This window comes from Arvicanthis niloticus, chromosome 16, assembly GCF_011762505.2.
Source record: "Arvicanthis niloticus isolate mArvNil1 chromosome 16, mArvNil1.pat.X, whole genome shotgun sequence".
NCBI classification, from domain to species: domain Eukaryota; kingdom Metazoa; phylum Chordata; class Mammalia; order Rodentia; family Muridae; genus Arvicanthis; species Arvicanthis niloticus.
In genome coordinates, this window is record NC_047673.1 from 61,798,862 (window position 1) to 61,816,848 (window position 17,987).

Consider the following 17,987-nt stretch of genomic DNA (forward strand, 5'->3'; position numbering starts at 1 on the left):
ATTAAGTAAAAATGCTTGTCAAAGATCTCAGAGTTAAGAAGTGGCAGTTTCTAGGTGTGATGGCACATCTTTAATCCCAGCACTTGAGCACTTGGGGGTGGGAAGATCTATGTGTGATATTCGAGTCTGGCATGGTTTGTGTAAGACAGTTCAGGACTACATAGAAATTCATTCTCTCTCTCTCTCTCTCTCTCACACACACACACACACACACACACACACACACACACACACACACGCGTCAGATCAGGGTCAATAGCTTCAGAATGAGGAAAATGGTAATCAAAATTGTTGTTGTCACACGTATTTATCAGCTTGAGGAAAACTGGAAACTATGAGGTCTTTGGAGTATTGCTGACGGTAATAGGTAATACAAAGGAGTATAAATCCACGTACACCCAGAAATGTCCCAAAGTCCACTTGGAAACTCTTCAAAATGATGCCCTGATCCAAGATGGCGTCCCAAATTGCCCTTGTGAAAGATGGCGCCTAAGAATGCGGTTTCTCCCTCGACTTCCTTTTACTGGAAGTAAAAAGGCTCCGCCTACCACAAAGATGGAAGTACAATTTAGTCGGTTTTTTCCCCTGGTTCTGGCGAAAACAAGTAGACTCTAGCGAGGTCCCCAAGGATACCGTTTCTCTTCGGAGCCTGCAACAACTCACACACCCACGTCGGCTCTGGCGGGCATCAAGTTTGAAGCGAACGGAAGTGCGGCAGCTCTGGGGCTGTCAGTAGGCTGGGCGGGTCGGGGACACACTTCCGCCCCTCACCAATATGGCCGCAGGCTGGGACTGCGCATGAGCAGCTGTCTATGGAGAGACCTAGATCCAAAGACGGAGAACGCTGCCGGGGGAAATTGGCGACTGGAGCGGCCTGGGCGGGTGAGTGCGTTGGAGCCGGCCGGAGTCCCGAGTCGGGGTGGATCGGCAAGGCGGGACACCTTTAATTTTGCTGGAGTTTCTCAGGCAAGGCCACGCCTGGGCACCGAGCCTTTGTTTTGGGGGAGGGGGCCGTGCCTGGCTCTTTATCTCCTGTCCTGCTTTGTGGGCCGAGCTTGCTCCCTGCCCTGGAGTGCGCACGTCCCACCCGCTTGCGGTGTCCTGCTGCGAGCCGCAGGCCTGGGAAGGTCCTCGGCGTCCTTCCCCGTCTCTCCTCCACGGAGTAGCTGGGGCGCGGGCGAGCGGGGCTGGGCCGGCGGGGCCACCGCGCGGGCTGCGGGGCTCGCGCCTGGCGGGTGCCGAGGTCCCCAAGCGCCTACTACTAGTTGGTGGACCTGGAGGTAGACGCCTCGTTCTCAGGCAAGGTCCTGGCGCCTGAATTCTTTGGGAACTTGATCTGGTTTTTTGGTTTTTTTTTTCTCTTTTTTTTTTTTTTTTTTCGTTCTGCCTTTGCGTCTATGCTTGGTGAGGGTACTTGCTGGGCTCTCCTTTTGAGCATGCAAACCACAACATCCTACGCTGATTTCCGTGTCACATATTATTAATGTTCAGGAAACGCTTCCGGATGTACAACCAAGATTTGAGTAAGTAGCCTACCGCCGTTGCTGGGTGGCCTCAAAAGTTGCGCTGACAGCTGTGGGCTATACAGTTGCCTCCCGTGCCTTGCCCTCTCTTTCATTGCCTCCTCCTGCAGTCCATGCCACAAGCTTCGGAGGAGCTCTTCCTCCGCCGGTGTGAGGATGGAGACCCTAGGTGGTCTGTAAACCCGGACGCTGCCTCCCTTTGCTGCATTACTTTGTACGGACAGTTTCACTTTCAGTTCCCTTTTGTTGTTGTTGTTGTTGTTACCGTTGTTACCGTTTTCTTTGCACACGGTCTTTCCAGGGCGTATTATCCGCTAAACTAAGATTTTCCTTGGATTAGAAAGATTTGGAGGGCCGGGCGGTGGTGGCGGCGCACGCCTTTAATCCCAGCACTTGGGAGGCAGAGGCAGGCGGGTTTCTGAGTTCGAGGCCAGCCTGGTCTACAGAGTGAGTTCCAGGACAGCCAGGACTAAACAGAGAAACCCTGTCTCGAAAAACCAAAAAAAAAAAAAAAGAAAGAAAGAAAGATTTGGAGGATCTTAAGGGTAGAGCATTTAAAAAGTCTTGTCCTTGTTGAGATTATTTTATTGCTTTTTATTATGCAGCCGTTTCTGTCTGGAGGTATCTGTCTGTACAATTCTTTGTTTTTCCCGTTCTCTGGCGGGTTGTCAAAAGTCCTACGGTAGGAACATTGTAGATGCATTCCTCCCCCATTGTCTTTTCTCCTTCAGAACCCTGAGCCTGGAGATTTTTCTTTCCCCCCCTTCTCCTGAGGCTTAGTTGATTTGGAGTTGTCATGGCAACATTTTTAGCAACTGTGTTGCTCTACAGGAAGCCTTGCTGAATAAAATAAAGAAGCCTTGAATATCATGCACTTGGGCACTGGTGTTTGTAACAGATGCTGTAAATCTGGACACTCCCAAAACAAGAGCCCTGACAGAATGGTGCTCAAGAACCAAACCTAGGTTTTATGCATAGTGATGGTTTCCTAATGGCAAAAAGATTTCAGTTTTTCCCTTAGATTTGAGGACTGAAATTTGTTTTTTGTTGTTCTTATTTGATTTTAAAACAGTCTCAGTCTGTGTGTGTCTGTCTCTCTCTCTCTCTCTCTGTCTCTCTCTCTGTCTCTCTCTCTGTCTCTCTCTCTGTCTGTCTCTCTCTCTCTCTCTCTCTCTCTCTCTCTCTCTCTCTCTCTCTCTCTCCATATCTTTGGCTGTCCTGGAACTCCTGGGCACCTGTGATAGACAACTTTCACGAGTTGTTTTTTGCCTCTTTTGGGGGCGGGGGGTTGAGTTCTCTGTGTTGTCCTGGTCAACCTAGAACTGTAGCCCAGGCTGATCTCGAACTCAGAGACCCACTTGCCTCTGTCTCCCAAGTGCTGGGATTAGGTGTTGGCACCACACCGTTTGCTGAGCCATCTTAACAGCCTTTCTTTTGGTTAGAGGAAAGCCTTAGGGGGTCAGTTGTTGTCTTTCCACATAGTTGGAGACAGGGACTCTTCGAGGCTACAGTTGGCACCCCAGTCCTGGAGATTCTCCTGTCTCCAGCTCTCCGTCAGGTGTCCTGTGATGACACATGCTCTCACTACTGCATCTCTTTCTTGTCTAGGTTTTAGGACTTGGCTGTTAGACTTTCATTCCAAGTGCTTCTCGAGCTGTCTCCCAGTTTTTGTTTTGTTTTGAGACAAGTTCTTGTAGCCCAGCCTAGTGTGAGACTAGCTTTGCATCCCAGGGTGGCCTTAAACTCCTAATTCTTTTGCCTCTACTTCCTAAGTATTAGTATTACAGGCATGGACAAGCACACCTGGTTCTTTTTTCTCTGTAAAGTCTCATTCTATACCCAAGTCCAGTCTCAGACTTGCACCATTCCTGTCTCTTTCCCCTGAGTGTTAGGATTCCAGGAGTGAGCCACCGAGCCCCATGTCCCATGAAGAGTTGCTTTTTCAGTCACTGCAGGCCAGCCCTTGCCATCAGAATTGGGGGAGTTAACTGCGCTGTGCAATGATTGGTTTGTTTTCCTGGCTGTGTCTTTTTAGAGCCTGGGTTCTAGGCCTGGAAAGCTGCTCCATTGCCTGTCCTCACTGCAAACTATGGTTTCCACCAGGATTTAGCATTGAGGCCCTTGAGGAAGGAGCTGCGAAGTCCTCTGAAAAAAGAGCAGTGACTCGAATGAGCCCCCTCACAGAGAGATGAAGGGGTAAGTGAAGAGGAATGTCTGGGAAGAGAGGGTGGCCTGGGAGAATGCAGAATAGCTAAAAGCATTAGATTTGGGAAGACCTGCGTTCAGGTTCCCAGGTCCAGCACTTACCAGATATGTAATTTAGTTTCCCTGTCTATAAAACTGTAGTGCTATTTACTGTTATTAGTATCAGGGTAGTATGCTGGGCGGTGCTGGTGCATGCCTTTAATCTCAGCGCTTAGGAGGAGGCAATTTATTTATTTATTTATTTATTTATTTATTTTTGCTTGTTTTTTGAAACATAATAGTCTCTACACAGTCCTGGCTATGTAGTCCTGGCTGCCCTGGAACTCACTACGTAGACCAGGCTGGCCTCAAACTCACAGAAATCTACCTATCTGTCTAGATTAAAGGAATGTGCCACCATGATCCAGCAATAATACTGTCATGGTCTAACCTAGCCTAACATCTGTTGTGGATGCCAGTGAGTTTGGGAGCCATGTTACTAGGTCAGTGGACTTCTCACATCTTCCATTTGTTTCTTGTTTCTGTTTCACCACAAATAGGCAGCAGAAAACAGCTGACACTGAAGAAGGGACAGTGCAGATTCAGGAAGGTGAATGTTGTTGAAAATCAAGACTTACGAACTCATCCTCGCCTCCCTGTCTTCTTCAGATGACTGGTCCATCTCCTTCATACTGTGTGCCTTTAAATGCCGTGCAGGTAGAGCAGGGAGGAAGGCAGTTAACTTCTAGATCTTTCTTTGCCTCTTAATTTAGGTGCAGTGGCTACTGGAGAGGACCCAACTAGTGTAGCTATCGCCAGCATCCAGTCAGCTGCCACTTTCCCCGACCCCAACGTCAAGTACGTCTTCCGAACTGAGAATGGGGGCCAGGTAAGGGAGGGGGCCAGGTGGCTGCAGATGTCACCTGGGGTTGGGAGTAAGGGAGGGGCATGTACGAGTTTGGGTGGCTGTGGCTTGGAGAACGAGATGAAGCTGTACTATTGGGATGCTCATTGGAAGCTTGGAGACTGGTGTGAGCTGGGTTGCTAAAAAGCCTCCGGAAAGGGGGGTCTGGTGGGGAAGAAGGGACAGTTGTTGAGTCTGTCTCTGAAAGACTCCTGGGACTTTACATAGAAAAACACAAGAGGCTGTTCTGAGGGCCTGTGGTTCTGGACACTTACTCTTGTCTTCTCCCTCTTACTCCTCCTCTTCCTTCTAGGTGATGTACAGGGTGATCCAGGTGTCTGAGGGGCAGCTGGATGGCCAGACGGAGGGCTCTGGTGCCATCAGTGGCTACCCTGCCACTCAGTCTATGACCCAGGTACTGGGGGAGAGATTGTGAGAGGACTAGAGAGTTTTTAGCAATAACTGGGGAGCCAACAGGAAGGAGGGGTAGAATTTGGGACAGTGGGGTGCATCTCAGGCCACTTTAGCCCAAAGCACCGGGTCCAGATGTGTTCAACCTTTTGTCATTGAGACATTACCCAGTCATCTACAAAGGTCATGCCTAACCTGGAGAGTACTTCTTGCTCTTACAGAAGACCTGAGTTCAGTTCCTAATAACTGCATGGTGGCTCACAGCCATCTGGTTTTAGGGGATCGAATGTTCTCCTTTAACCTCCATAGATCACACACACACACACACACACACACAACATATACATACATTCAGGAAAAATACACATAAAAGTAAATTGTTTTTTTTGTTTTTTGTTTGTTTGGGTTTTTTGTTGTTTTTTTTGTTTTGTTTTTGTTTTGTTTTGTTTTTTTGTTTTGTTTTGTTTTGTTTTTGTTGTTGTTGTTTTTGTTTTTCGAGACAGGGTTTCTCTGTGTAGCCCTGGCTGTCCTGGAACTCACTCTGTAGACCAGGCTGGCCTCGAACTCAGAAATCCGCCTGCCTCTGCCTCCCAAGTGCTGGGATTAAAGGCGTGCGCCACCACCGCCAGGCAAAAGTAAATCTTAAATACACACTTGAATTTAAAAAAAAAACACCTCAGATTTTAAGTAACTTTAGTTTTGAGTTGGGTTGCATTCGTAGCTATCTTTGGCCACGTGGCTTTCTGTGATTCTCCTTCCTTCTGCTAAGCAATAGAACCTTGAGGGCGAAAGAGTCCCTCTCTGCTCTCATCTCCCTCCTCAGGCAGTGATCCAGGGAGCTTTCACCAGTGACGATGCCGTTGACACAGAGGGAGCAGCTGCAGAAACACATTATACTTACTTCCCCAGCACCGCAGTGGGAGATGGGACAGGGGGTACCACATCTGGGAGTACAACAGCTGTTGTTACCACCCAGGGCTCAGAGGCACTACTGGGGCAGGCAACCCCGCCCAGCACAGGTGAGATATTGCATAAGGATAGTAGCCCTAGGCTGTGGGATGTGGCTGGGGGCTCTGGGCTTTAGCATGTGACTCTTAGTAATTATTAAGATCAGAACACAGAGTGAGTCTGGGCTGCTTTACCAACTGGTGGGAGCATGTTCTCAAAAGGGTCCCAAGGTCTAGGTAAGGTTCCTAAGCCCAGGTTCTGATAAAACCTACCTCATACCTTCATAGGTCAATTCTTTGTGATGATGTCGCCACAAGAAGTATTGCAGGGAGGGAGCCAGCGATCAATTGCCCCCAGGACCCACCCTTATTCCCCGTGAGTGACCTTATCTGTTACTATGAGTGGTTTCAGTGCCTGCCAAGTCTTACGTAATTCCTCACCCTAAACACCAGTCTTGGTTTTATTTGCTTCTTTTCCTTGGTCTGGCCACCCTGGACTCTATTACCAGGAAGTCAGAGGCTCCCAGGACAACTCGAGATGAGAAACGGAGGGCTCAGCATAACGAAGGTAGGTGGTACCCAGGTCTGAAGTCAGGAACAGCCTAAGTAGCTTTGGGAACCGTAGTGTGAGGAGAGGAAGGCTGGTGAGTCACTCTGTCCTTCAATCTGCCCTACAGTGGAGCGCCGCCGCCGGGACAAGATCAACAACTGGATTGTACAGCTGTCCAAAATCATCCCAGACTGCTCCATGGAGAGCACCAAGTCTGGCCAGGTCCTGGCGAGACCCTGGTAACGGGCAGAAGGCTAGAGTTCAGAAGGCTTTGTTTCCAGAAGTGGTGTGGAGTAGAGCGTCCATGGCAGCCCTCTTCATAACAGTCTCTGAGATGCTGCATCCCCACTCTGAGGAGAAACAGCCCCAAAGTGTGAATGTGCACGCTCTTGGAAGGCAAGTGAGGTGTTCGACGCCTTCACCCTCATTTTGTTGGCTTTGCCTTGCAGAGTAAAGGTGGAATCCTGTCCAAAGCCTGTGATTATATCCAGGAGCTGCGGCAGAGCAACCACCGGTTGTCTGAAGAGCTGCAGGGGTTAGATCAGTTGCAGCTGGACAACGATGTGCTTCGGCAGCAGGTCAGACTAACTCCAGGACGGGCCCCTTGGCAGCCCTGTAGCCACTGACCCAGTTTGTATTCCCTGGAAAACACTTCCCACTGTTCTTCTCAGCTGTGGCTGTGGGACTAAGTTCATGGCTTAGCAGTTTCCATATTTTCTTCCTAATCACTTCCGTTACTGCTTCCTTTCTGTGCAGGTGGAAGATCTTAAAAACAAGAACCTGCTACTACGAGCTCAGTTACGGCACCATGGACTAGAGGTTGTCATCAAGAATGACAGCAACTAACTCTGGGGATTCAGGGCCTTTGGGCTGAGAACTGCAGACAGCCCAGGAGCAACAGGCTAATCCCATGCCCCTCTCCTGCACTGCCTACTTCTGGCGTGGGACTCGGGGGAGTTTGGCGAGTGTGTTTTTGAACTGAGGCCCTCTGGTGTGGCAGTCTGCAGTGAGTGGTGTGAAACACAATGTGGATGTGCACCACCAGCCTCGCCTGCTCCCACCGCACAGTCCCCAGGCCCTGGGGCCCCTTTGGCACACTGCATGTGCTGTCTCCTTGGTGGACACTGGACACACTGAATCTGGGCTTGCCATGTGCTGGCTTAGGGTGCCTAGGAGAGGGTCTGTGGGCCTAGTACGACCACTGGTTCTTCCTTTCTCTGGAGCAGAAGTTAAGGCACGTACCTGATTACTCTGGGGAACAGGCTTACTCATGAGGTGGGGAAGAATGCTAGCTAGCTGGCTGCTATCCCAGGAACAGAAGAGGGCCCAGTGAGCAGCTGAGGCCTCCACAGAAGGCTCTGGAACCAGCGGGAACTATAAGCAGGGGCGGGTTCACGGAGAGCCTTCCCTGCTCCAGGGATGGTTCTTTTTATTTCTTTACTTTTTTTTTTTTTTAAGATAAAATTGTTTAGAGCCACATTTGTCTGTCTTCCTCCTTTTGTGGGGCCCTGGGGGAAGGGAGAGTGCATATTACTCTTTGACCGGTAAGGGCTGGGTCAACCTTTGAGTGGGGTGCTACTGTTCTATACTCATTACCCAGAGTCCTGGTACCTGTGCCAAACCTGGGTGAAATTTCCGGCCTAACCTGGGCAGTCTATAAAGCTTTCAACTGTGAGTGACTGTTTATAGGTATCACCAACAGGTGCTATGGGACTCTTTGTGTGTGTGTACTCCAGGGGCCATGCCCTTGCTTCCGGTTCCGGGCTCTGGGAGGGAGAGGGAGATGTTTCGGGTTGCAGTTCTGCGTCAGTCTCACACAAGTGCTGCTGCTGGAACCATGGCTGGAGGTACCTTGAGAACCCCCGGGGATGTGAGTGCGAGACGGATGCGAGTGAGACATTTGCTGGTCCCCTGGGTAGGGCTGTTTGTGGAGAGAGGAGTATGGGCTGTGGCTGTGGTTCTCAAACAGCTATGCTGGGCTGGGAAGCTGCCAGGGAGAGGAGTGCAGAGGCCATAAGTGTCTTGTGGTCCCCTGGTCCTCAAGTCTTTTTTGTCCTCTTTCCCAGTGCCTACAGTCTCCTTCTCTGAACTCCGTTTACTCCTAGCCTCAGGCAGGGCCAGGCTCTTCGACGTTCGATCTCGGGAGGAGGCAGCAGCTGGTACCATTCCTGGGGCACTCAACATCCCTGGTATAAGATTTCCCTTGTTGGCACAGGAACAGTCCATGATGGTCTTAACTAAAGAAGCCTCATTTAGTATGCAGTGGGGGCAGTACTGGTAGACATAGGGCCTTAGATTTGCTCAAGCCAGCCCTCAGGTTCCCCAGACAAAGGCTAAATGGAGATAGATCCTGGCAGTGGAACTAGCTTATCCAGTTTGAGGGGACAGCAGGTGGCCAGAGGGGCAGATCCCCATCTGAATGCTGACTTCCCCGAGGCTGGATGCTTTAATCCACTTGATCCTCCACTGTCTGCTTAAGACTCAGGAAGTGGCAGCGTTTGCTGGCCTAACTTTGCATTGGTACTCTGTTCTTGTCTTTGAGGATGGTATGGGGTGGGGGTGGCTACCGTATGTTGTTGGGACAGTCTCTGCAGATAGCTGGGATTCAGCTCTTTCAGCCCCATCTTGTGAACCTCGGTGCACCACTGGCTTTCTGTCTTGTCCTCTCTCAGTGTCAGAGTTGGAAATCGCCTTGAATATGGACCCAGCTGCTTTTCAGACTTTGTACTGTGCTGAGAAGCCCAAACTAGAAGACAGGAATCTTATTTTCTTCTGTCAGATGGGCAGGCGAGGTCTCCAGGCTACACAGCTGGCACAAGGTCTTGGATACACAGGGTATGACAAACATAATGCTTGCTAGATGGGGACTGTCTACTGGACTGTCCTTTCCTCAACATTTCTTTTTCTCTACAGGGCTCGAAACTATGCTGGGGCCTATAAGGAATGGCTGGAGAAAGAGGGCTAGATAGAAGGCTCACTGGTTTGTGACAGTCCTCAGGGCCACCTTGCTGGGCTAGGCAAATCCTTGTACAGCTTTACACATGAAAAACTCAAATAAAAAGCACATTTAATGAAGTATTAGACACATTTAATTTGTCAAGTGAACAAAAAAGTAGTTCTAGTATTAATCTAGCGCTGTTTATCTCAGGACCTCTGTCCATTCATCCCTTCACTACCACCCAACTAAAGTCTGCTGAACAACTGAGCCAGACTTGAACAGCAGTTTCCAGCACAGAGTGCACACCAGATAATTACCTAATAGCCTTAAAAAAAAATCTTGGAGCTGGGTTGTGGGGCAGTGGACCGTGACACGAGACTGAAAACCTGGTGAGGTTGAGTGGATTCAGGATCTAGGTTCCTGCACTGGAACACATGACCACGGTACCCCATTGAGAGGACTGTGACAATCAGTCATGTAGGGACAACACCTGAAGTACTTCCACATGCAGATGAGGCATCCCTAACATCTCACACCAAGCAAATGGAAAGCATCTGCCTCTAGATCCCTACCCACCCCCAAATGTTTATAAGACCCACAAGGAGTGACGTACAAGAGTTATTTCACCAAAGATCAGCTCAGAGTGCCCATCTCACTAAACTGTAACACTCCAGGGAAGAGTGTTCTCTCCCAAACCTTTCTTCGCTGGACTTTGACTTGACCCAAGGAGCTGGGTGTGCCAGCCTGCCTGACTGTAGCCACTTCCTGCTCCTTGACCCCCAGCTGCCCACTGCCTCTCACCGCCTTCCCCTTGGAAAGCTGTAACTCTGGCCGCTCTGGCTGAGCCCGAGCCCTTCAGATCCCCTTGAGCAGAGGCAGTGGCAGCATTACTTTAGGTTCTAATCTGGCCTGGGCTACATTGTGAATTCTGGGATAGCCTGGGTACCGGATAAGTTCTATGCAGCCATGGCAACATAGCAAAACCCCTGTGTCAAAAGGAAGAAAAAAAGCCTACTGTGCTTATGGCCCACACCTTTAATTACAGCACTGGGAGGCAGAGGCAGTTGAATCTAAGTTTGAGACCAGCTTGGTCTACATGGTGAGTTTTAGGCCAGCCAGGGCTACATTGTTAGGCACTATCTGAAAAGGAAAAAACTGAATCAGAAAAGAAACAAACCCACATATGGGTTGGTGAGATGGCCAACCACTAAAGACATGTTTCCAAGCTTTACGGCCTGAGTCCCATCCTTAGGACCTACAAGGTGGAAAGACAGACTAATTCTACAGGTGAAGTGGAAACTTATAGGTCTTTGGAAAGTTATGTCAAACGATGTTTTGCTGGGGCACACAGGTGAGAGGATGTCTTGCTAAAGCAAACACATGAAAGACTTTTCCTGAAGTAGACACAGGTGAAAAGTGTTTGGCTAAGACAAACACATGAAAGGACACTTGATAAAGGAGCGTAACTATGGCCCCACAGACAGTGGGAGACAAGCACTGAGCCTTGGTTTGCTCTGCCTCACTATTCTTCGCTAAAACACACATGTATTGGTTCTCCTTACATAGCGTTGTTGAGCTCAACTTGTGATAACTCTGACACTGAGCTGGGCGGTGGCAGCGCATGCCTTTAATCCCAGCACTTAGGAGGCAGAGGCAGGTGGATTTCTGAGTTCGAGGCCAGCCTGGTCTACAGAGTGAGTTCCAGGAGAGCCAGGACTACACAGAAAAACCCTGTCTCAAAAAAAACAAAAACAAAACTCTGACATTGAGAGAAACTCACTCGGGTGCAGCTTGCCCCTTCTGCAGGCTTGCCCAAGGCCAGTTGGGAAAGCCTGGGGTTTCTTCAGGATTGAACTACAGCTGCCTGGCATCTGCTTGCTGAAAGGACTGGACTGTAGCTGTGGGCTCACACCTGGTGTTTGCCTGCCTAGAGGACTGGACTGCAGCTGCTGAGTTGTATTTAGTGTTTGCTACAGGACTGAACTGCTACCCAAGAAGATCGAGCTCTCCCCCAAAGAACCATTGCTGAACAGGTCCACTTCCCCCATATCCTAATAACTTTTCTCCTCCACTGCCTCTGCTGGGTGGTGGCTAGAGGAGACGTTGAATCCTTATTAAAAGTAGGTTGCAAAAACGTTATGCCTACATACAGGTTGACCTCACATATGTGACATATGCCCATATACAACACACACAAAATAAATAGTATGTATTTTTATAAACCACATAAGAAAGTATTCCTTGGGGCTGGAGAGATTGTTCAGCAATTAAGAGTACTGAGCATTGTCTGTTCTTCCAGAAGACCTGGGTTTGAGTCCCAGCACCCACAGGTCATAAGGTCAGTTTATGACCGTCTGTTACTCCAGTTCCATGGGACCTGATAGATGCTCTCCTCCGGTCTCAGTCACATACTCACTGGTACACACATAACACCCACACACATAGAATGAGATTAAAAGTTTAAAATTGTATTCCTTTAGCTAGAAGAGCAGGCTGGCTCAGATAGGAATCCAACTTTCTGATTTTTCAAGGATTTGAAATAATGTTATCAGACAGGTCCTGTTTTCTTTGCTCCTCCACTCCCCCCACCCCACCCCCCATTTCCCTTTTCTCTGTCTCCAGCTCTGGCAGTGGTTAGCAACCCCCTGCATCATCTGCCTCACCTTCTACATTCTGTAACTTCTCCCACCCACCTGGGTTCTCAGCTTTAGTCACTGACGCAGCCCACCCTCTCCTGGGCTTCTGGAATTTAGCCAGACACTGGCGCCTTTAGTTTTTTGTTTGCGCAAGCTCTTCAGATGTTCCACTATTGAGCCTTGATCACAACGCCTGAGTCTGCAGATAAGAGCGGTATTAACCTCGGGGGTCTGGTAAATGGCGGATGTCAGTTTTTCTCCCTAAACCTAATCTCTGACTCTGAAATAGATTGGGAAATCTCTCATTGTGCGTCTACACACTCCTCCCATCATCTTTATTATGGATCATAGTATTTCTTTATGGTTTTATAATCATGAGACAATGAAATACAGTTTAGTTCATTGAAGGATTTTGGTTTTGACAAACCAGAGTCTTATACACTTTACACTTTTTAACTTAATTTAGTTTTTGGAGATAGGGTCTCATGTAGTTGAGTTGAACCTCTGACAGTTCTGTTTCCATTTTCTGAGTGCTGAAACTGCAAGTGTGCCATTTTATGTGGTGCCAGAGATTGAACCCAGCCCTAAGACTGTTTTATAAAGCATTACAGGTGAGATGGTTCAGCCAATAAAGTACTTGATCCTAAGACAACTTGAGTTCAATTCCCAAAACCCACAGGGCGGAAGAAGAAAATCAACTCTTGCAAGTGTCCTATGACCTACACACACACATAAATAAATATAATTTTCAGGGCTGGAGAGATGGCTCAGCAATTAAGAGCATTGACTGCTCTTCTAGAGGTTTTTGTTTGTTTGTTTTTGTTTGTTTGTTTGTTTTTTTGTTTTGTTTTGTTTTTTTTGGTTTTTCAAGACAGGGTTTCTCTGTGTAGCCCTGACTGTCCTGGAACTCACTCTGTAGACCAGGCTGGCCTCGAACTCAGAAATCCGCCTGCCTCTGCCTCCCAAGTGCTGGGATTAAAGGCGTGCACCACCACCGCCCGGCTCTTCTAGAGGTTTTGAGTTCAATTTCCAGCAATCACATGGTGGCTCACAACTATCTATAATGGAATTTGATGTCTTCTTCTGGTGTGTCTGAAGACAGCAACAGTTTACTCATATACATAAAATAAATCTTTCCCAAACTCCACCTAATAAAGTTCTGAGAGAAAAAAAAATTTCCAAAAGCATTTCCTGGGGGGTTGGAGAGATAGCTCAATGGTCAAGAACATTTCTTACAGCAGACCTGGTTCAATTCCCAGCACCTACATGGCCCATCACATCTGTTAGTAACTCCGGATCCAGGAGATCTGATCCCTCTTCTGACCTCTCCAGACATCAGGCACATCCATGGTGCACAGATATAAACACTTACACACATAAAGGAATAATAATTTTAAAAGAATTGATTAAAATAAAATTCTCCTTTTAAAAAAATTTAGGGGCAGAGGTGGGGGTCTTGCTTTGTAGTCTTGGCTGGCCTACAGCTCACAGTAATCATTCTGTGTTCTGTTCTAAATGCTGGGATTCCAAGTGTGCGTCAGCATGCCCTGTTTCTGTTTGTTTGTTTTTATGCTGCTGAGGACTGGGACCAGGACTTCATGCACGCCAGACAAGCACTCTCTCAACAACTACATTTTAGGTTGGAGAGATGGCTCAGCGGTTAAAAACACTGGCTGCTCTTCCAGAGGTCCTGAGTTCAATTCCCAGCAACCACATGGTGGCTCACAACCATCTGTAATGCGATCTGGTGCCCTCTTCTGGCCTGCAGGCATATATGCAGGCAGGATGTGGTATACAAAAGTAAATAAATAAATCTTAAACAAAACAAAACAAAACAAAACAAAAAACCCCAACTACATTTTACCAGTGACTCTCCTGCTTCTGACTGCACAAAGTGCTGGAATTACAGACAGTGACGTCCGCTTTGTCTTCATTCCTTCTGCACTGAGTATGTTCCTTTGTAGCCACTTCCCTAAATGAAGACTAACAGGGAAACATCAAAGCCTTTTCTGGGGGCCTCTTCCTGGTTTGTTCCATTTACACTCTACACTCTCCTTTTAGCCTCAAACTCATCCTGTGTCAGGCTCTTATACCTCAGCTTTTTTTTTTCCTCTAAAGTCTCATCACATAGCTCAGGCTGGTCTCAGATGCCTGCACCTTCTCCATTTGCCTGCGATTACAGGATGTGCTGGCATACTTGGTTTCTAGGCAACACCTTTCTATCTTCGATCAGCATGAATTAGTTTCTAGCTGCCCTCCTGGCTTGCCAACATCACTCCTTGGTATCCTGTGGCTTTAAGGCTGAGGCTTAAAAAGAATTTTAGAAGTAAACTGACAATGCCCTCTACATAGTTGATCATTGAGAGAAAATTCCTTCTTCCTCATTAAGTAGTCAGTTCATAATCCTGCCACACTACATTGTTGTTGTTGATCAAATATCTCTCCTAACTGGGTGTCTTAAAGGCAAGAACCTCTCTTTACTTCCAACTAAGTTCTCCGTAGGCGTTGAGCCCTGCTAATCTCCCGACCTTCAGAATCTTCTAATTTCAGCCCTTCTGCAGTATGGCTGCCTGCCTAACCTTGAAGTAACATTTGTTATCAGTCAGTGACTTGATAATTTACAGCGGGTCTCTGTTGCCTAATGGCTGGAACAAGTCTCATCCTGACGGTGAGAAGTCTGCGGTTGAGATTTGGCTTCACCCTGCCTTACCAAAACCATCCTGCCAGGGCTTGCTCCCACCAGCCTGACGTCCTCAGTGACCCAAACACACTATATTTCTTTCTGACCTTGGCCTTCACTCATCCTCTCTCCTACTGGGAAGCATCCAGCCCTCCAAACCCTCTGCATTTCATAAGAATTAGGAGAATGTATTTGGCAGGAGTCTGCTGCTCTCCTCAAGAGTTTTGTTTTGTTAACACAGGAGAGTTGAAAAATTAGCAGATGAATATGTATAACCGGATTCCATAAAGGACACAGATGCAAAGCAATGTGGCTCCAGCATAGACCTGTAACCCTTACCCTTACCGCACCATATGGTCACTTGCTTTAGGCTTAGCCCTTTAAAGAGAGGGATTGTTATTTCATTGTTATAAACTAACCATGGAACATAAATTAAACATGACATCTATTCAGTAAGGGAGCTTAGTAATTTCAAAGGGGAAGTTAGGAATCCTGTTGAGGAGTGGTAGTAGTTTCTTGTGGGAAGGGAATGTCGGGTGCTAGGTTTGGCTTACCATAACTGGGTAGTTACCACAAGGCACTTTTAACTAGCTCATCTCTTTCATTATTTGTAAGATAGGACTTACAAGATTTACATCCATAGCGGGTATGGTGGCTCGTGTCTATAATCCCAACACTTGAGAGACGAAGGCAGGAAGATTGCCCTGAGTTCAAGGCCAGCTTCAATTAAAGCAAATTTTTCTCTCTGGATTTCTGTGAGAATCTAATACCCATCAAGCACCCGTCACATAGAACATATGGATTTGCATAAATGTATACAAGTGTAAATAATGAATGTAAGGTAAATGCAGAGATAGAGGTATCACTGGAAGAAGCAGCCAGCATACCAGAGGCTGAGAAAAGAGGACCAGGAGTTTGAGGCTAGCCTACGCTACATAGTAAAAAACGATGTTTAAAGCATTCTGGAGGCAGAGACAGGTGGATCCTTAGTTCAAGGACAGCCTGGTCTACAGAGTGAGTTCCAGAACAACGAAGACTACCCTGTCTGGAAAAACAACAACCACAAAAACTAAAACAACAACAACAATAAAGCCACTTGTCACAGCACACTTGTGGTAGAGGCAGGCAGATCTCTGAGTTCAAGGTCAGCCTGATCTACAGATAGAGTTTCTGGACAGCCAGAGCTACACAAAGAAACCTTATCTTGAAAAGAAAAACAATACATAGACGTCATACACATTGAGATGATAAAGTGTTACAGATGAGTGAGCTCATTTGACCAGTACTGTGTGGGACACAAAATATACACTATATAATGTAAGAAAACATGCTGAGGCTTTCTTGGTGGCTAATTTTTGTGAATGGTCAATGACTACTTAAAAGATGGTATGTTGTCAGGTATATCGGCACACACCTTTAATTGTAGCAGTGGGAAGGCTGAGGGAGGAGGATAATGGTTCAAGGCTAGCCTCAACACAGGCATAGAGGTACCTAAAGAATTTGTATTTCAAGAAGGGTGGTAGTGACGGTTAACGTAGTGAGAATTCTGGTTTCTAAAAAAAAAAAAAAAGAAAAAAAAAAAAAACCACAGAAATATTATAAGAGTATGTTTTGGTTTTAATTCCAGGTGTGGGCACATGGGGCTTCTTTGTAGCAGCTGACTATGATTTGCCCCATGCTCTAGCAGAGGCGTGGCTTTGCCAGCTGTAGATAGTTTCTGTGATTGTGTGACATTTGGAATTGTGGCAACTTTTCAGAGGGTGTATAAATACTAGGGCCCCGATAGGCATTGTTGGTGGCTGGTGGTTGTTCAGGGAGGTTGGTTGTGATTTGTTAGTGGTTGTGCTCAAAGAAGAAATAAGACATTAGATTCAGGGATCTCTCTCCCTCTCCTCTTTCCTTCTTTCTCTATCTAGTGATGGGTAGAATTGGGGGTGAGAGACAAAGGGTGAGAAAAAGAAGAACCCACAAAGTAGCAAAGACTGGTTACAAGCGATACCTCAATGTGGACCTTGAAAGTTAAGGATACAAATGGGAAATTTAATTTCAAATGATGTAGAGAAAATAGCAGGGGACAAAGGAATGGATACTTTTATTCAAGATACCAGCAAAAAAAAAAAAAAAAAAAAAAATCTCGGCTGCTACTTCAAAGATATCCCCCTGCACCACTTTATTCCCAGAGGGGATTTTCTCTTCCTCCTTCTCCTCCTCCTCCATTCTGTTTCAGAAAAAGGTTGGAAGAATGGCTGAGCAGTAGGCAGTAGGGAAATTGCGAGTGGAAATGGAGAAACAAAAAGCGGCTGAAGTGGGAAAACAAAAGGGAGTCCCTCTACTCTCTCTTTTCTGAGAGGATTGCAGAGATGGAGGTGAAAATAGAGAGGTTGTGGGTGGAGGTGTTAGCATTCAGGAAGTGAGGAACACCAGGGAAGAGAGAACAAAAAGGCACAGTCCTGGAAACTGAGCAAAAGAGCAGGAGTTTCCTGCAGGAGGAAAGAGGGAAAGAAACTTTGCTGGAGGGCAGGTAGGTCTGAGAAAAGCTGGGAGGGTAATCTGATGAAGCAGCCATTTTAAAAGAAAGGGCTAGCCGGGAGGTGGTGTCCCACGCTTTTAATCCCAGCACTTGGGAGGCAGAGGCAGGCGGATTTCTGAGTTCGAGGCCAGCCTGGTCTGTATACAGAGTGAGTTCCAGGACAGCCAGGGCTACACAGAGAAACCCTGTCTCAAAAAAGAAAGAAAGAAAGAAAGAAAGAAAGAAAGAAAGAAAGAAAGAAAGAAAGAAAGAAAGAGCTAATCACTGTGAAGCCAGAATTATAGAGGAGGGGTAGCTTGGGGTTACTAGAGCACCATCTGCTTTCCCAGTGGTCATACAGCATAGGCCTGCTAATGGTGTGGAACAAGGTGATGACGAGACAGAATAGCATCCTATAGGAATGATAAATCTAAGGTGTTTTAAAGATGATAGGCTCTCTCTCTCTCTCTTTCTCTCTCTCTTTCTCATTTCATTCCTTTACATCTCAAATGATATCCCACTTCCCAGTTACCCCTCCACAAGGCCCCCATCCTACACCCTCCATCACCTTTCTCCCCTTTGCCTCTAGGGGAGTGTGCTCCCCCCACCCAACCACCCTTTCCGGCCCCACCGCTCCAGTATCCCCCTACACTGGGGCATCAAACCTCCACAGGACCAAGGGCTTCCCCTCCTATTGATGTCAGA

At 47.4% G+C, this 17,987-nt stretch overlaps 2 protein-coding genes across 8 annotated transcripts; both read left to right on the top strand.

Moving 5' to 3' along the window:
- The first annotated feature begins 570 nt into the window (after window positions 1–570).
- Window positions 571–7,998, top strand: Usf1 (upstream transcription factor 1). Of its 6 annotated transcripts, none has more exons than XM_034520343.2 (11): window positions 571–882; window positions 3,559–3,719; window positions 4,268–4,317; window positions 4,481–4,565; window positions 4,925–5,026; window positions 5,846–6,041; window positions 6,258–6,345; window positions 6,479–6,537; window positions 6,647–6,741; window positions 6,969–7,097; window positions 7,276–7,998. In XM_034520343.2, exons 5-11 carry the CDS (start codon window positions 4,928–4,930, stop codon window positions 7,363–7,365), a joined length of 756 nt encoding a protein of 251 aa, XP_034376234.1. In that variant the 5' UTR covers window positions 571–882; window positions 3,559–3,719; window positions 4,268–4,317; window positions 4,481–4,565; window positions 4,925–4,927; the 3' UTR covers window positions 7,366–7,998. The 6 variants fall into 6 exon arrangements, with proteins under 6 accessions (XP_034376234.1, XP_034376233.1, XP_034376230.1 ...); XM_034520342.2 differs by having other exon boundaries at window positions 3,627–3,719; XM_034520339.2 differs by having other exon boundaries at window positions 573–882; window positions 4,481–4,596.
- An 82-nt stretch (window positions 7,999–8,080) lies between these two features.
- Tstd1 (thiosulfate sulfurtransferase like domain containing 1) lies at window positions 8,081–9,594 on the top strand. 2 transcript variants are annotated; one of them, XM_034520345.2, is made up of 4 exons: window positions 8,081–8,366; window positions 8,586–8,708; window positions 9,192–9,354; window positions 9,433–9,594. In XM_034520345.2, exons 1-4 carry the CDS (start codon window positions 8,261–8,263, stop codon window positions 9,482–9,484), a joined length of 444 nt encoding a protein of 147 aa, XP_034376236.1. In that variant the 5' UTR covers window positions 8,081–8,260; the 3' UTR covers window positions 9,485–9,594. The 2 variants fall into 2 exon arrangements, with proteins under 2 accessions (XP_034376236.1, XP_034376235.1); XM_034520344.2 differs by lacking the exons at window positions 8,081–8,366; window positions 8,586–8,708 and having other exon boundaries at window positions 8,715–9,354.
- Window positions 9,595–17,987: the final 8,393 nt, after the last annotated feature.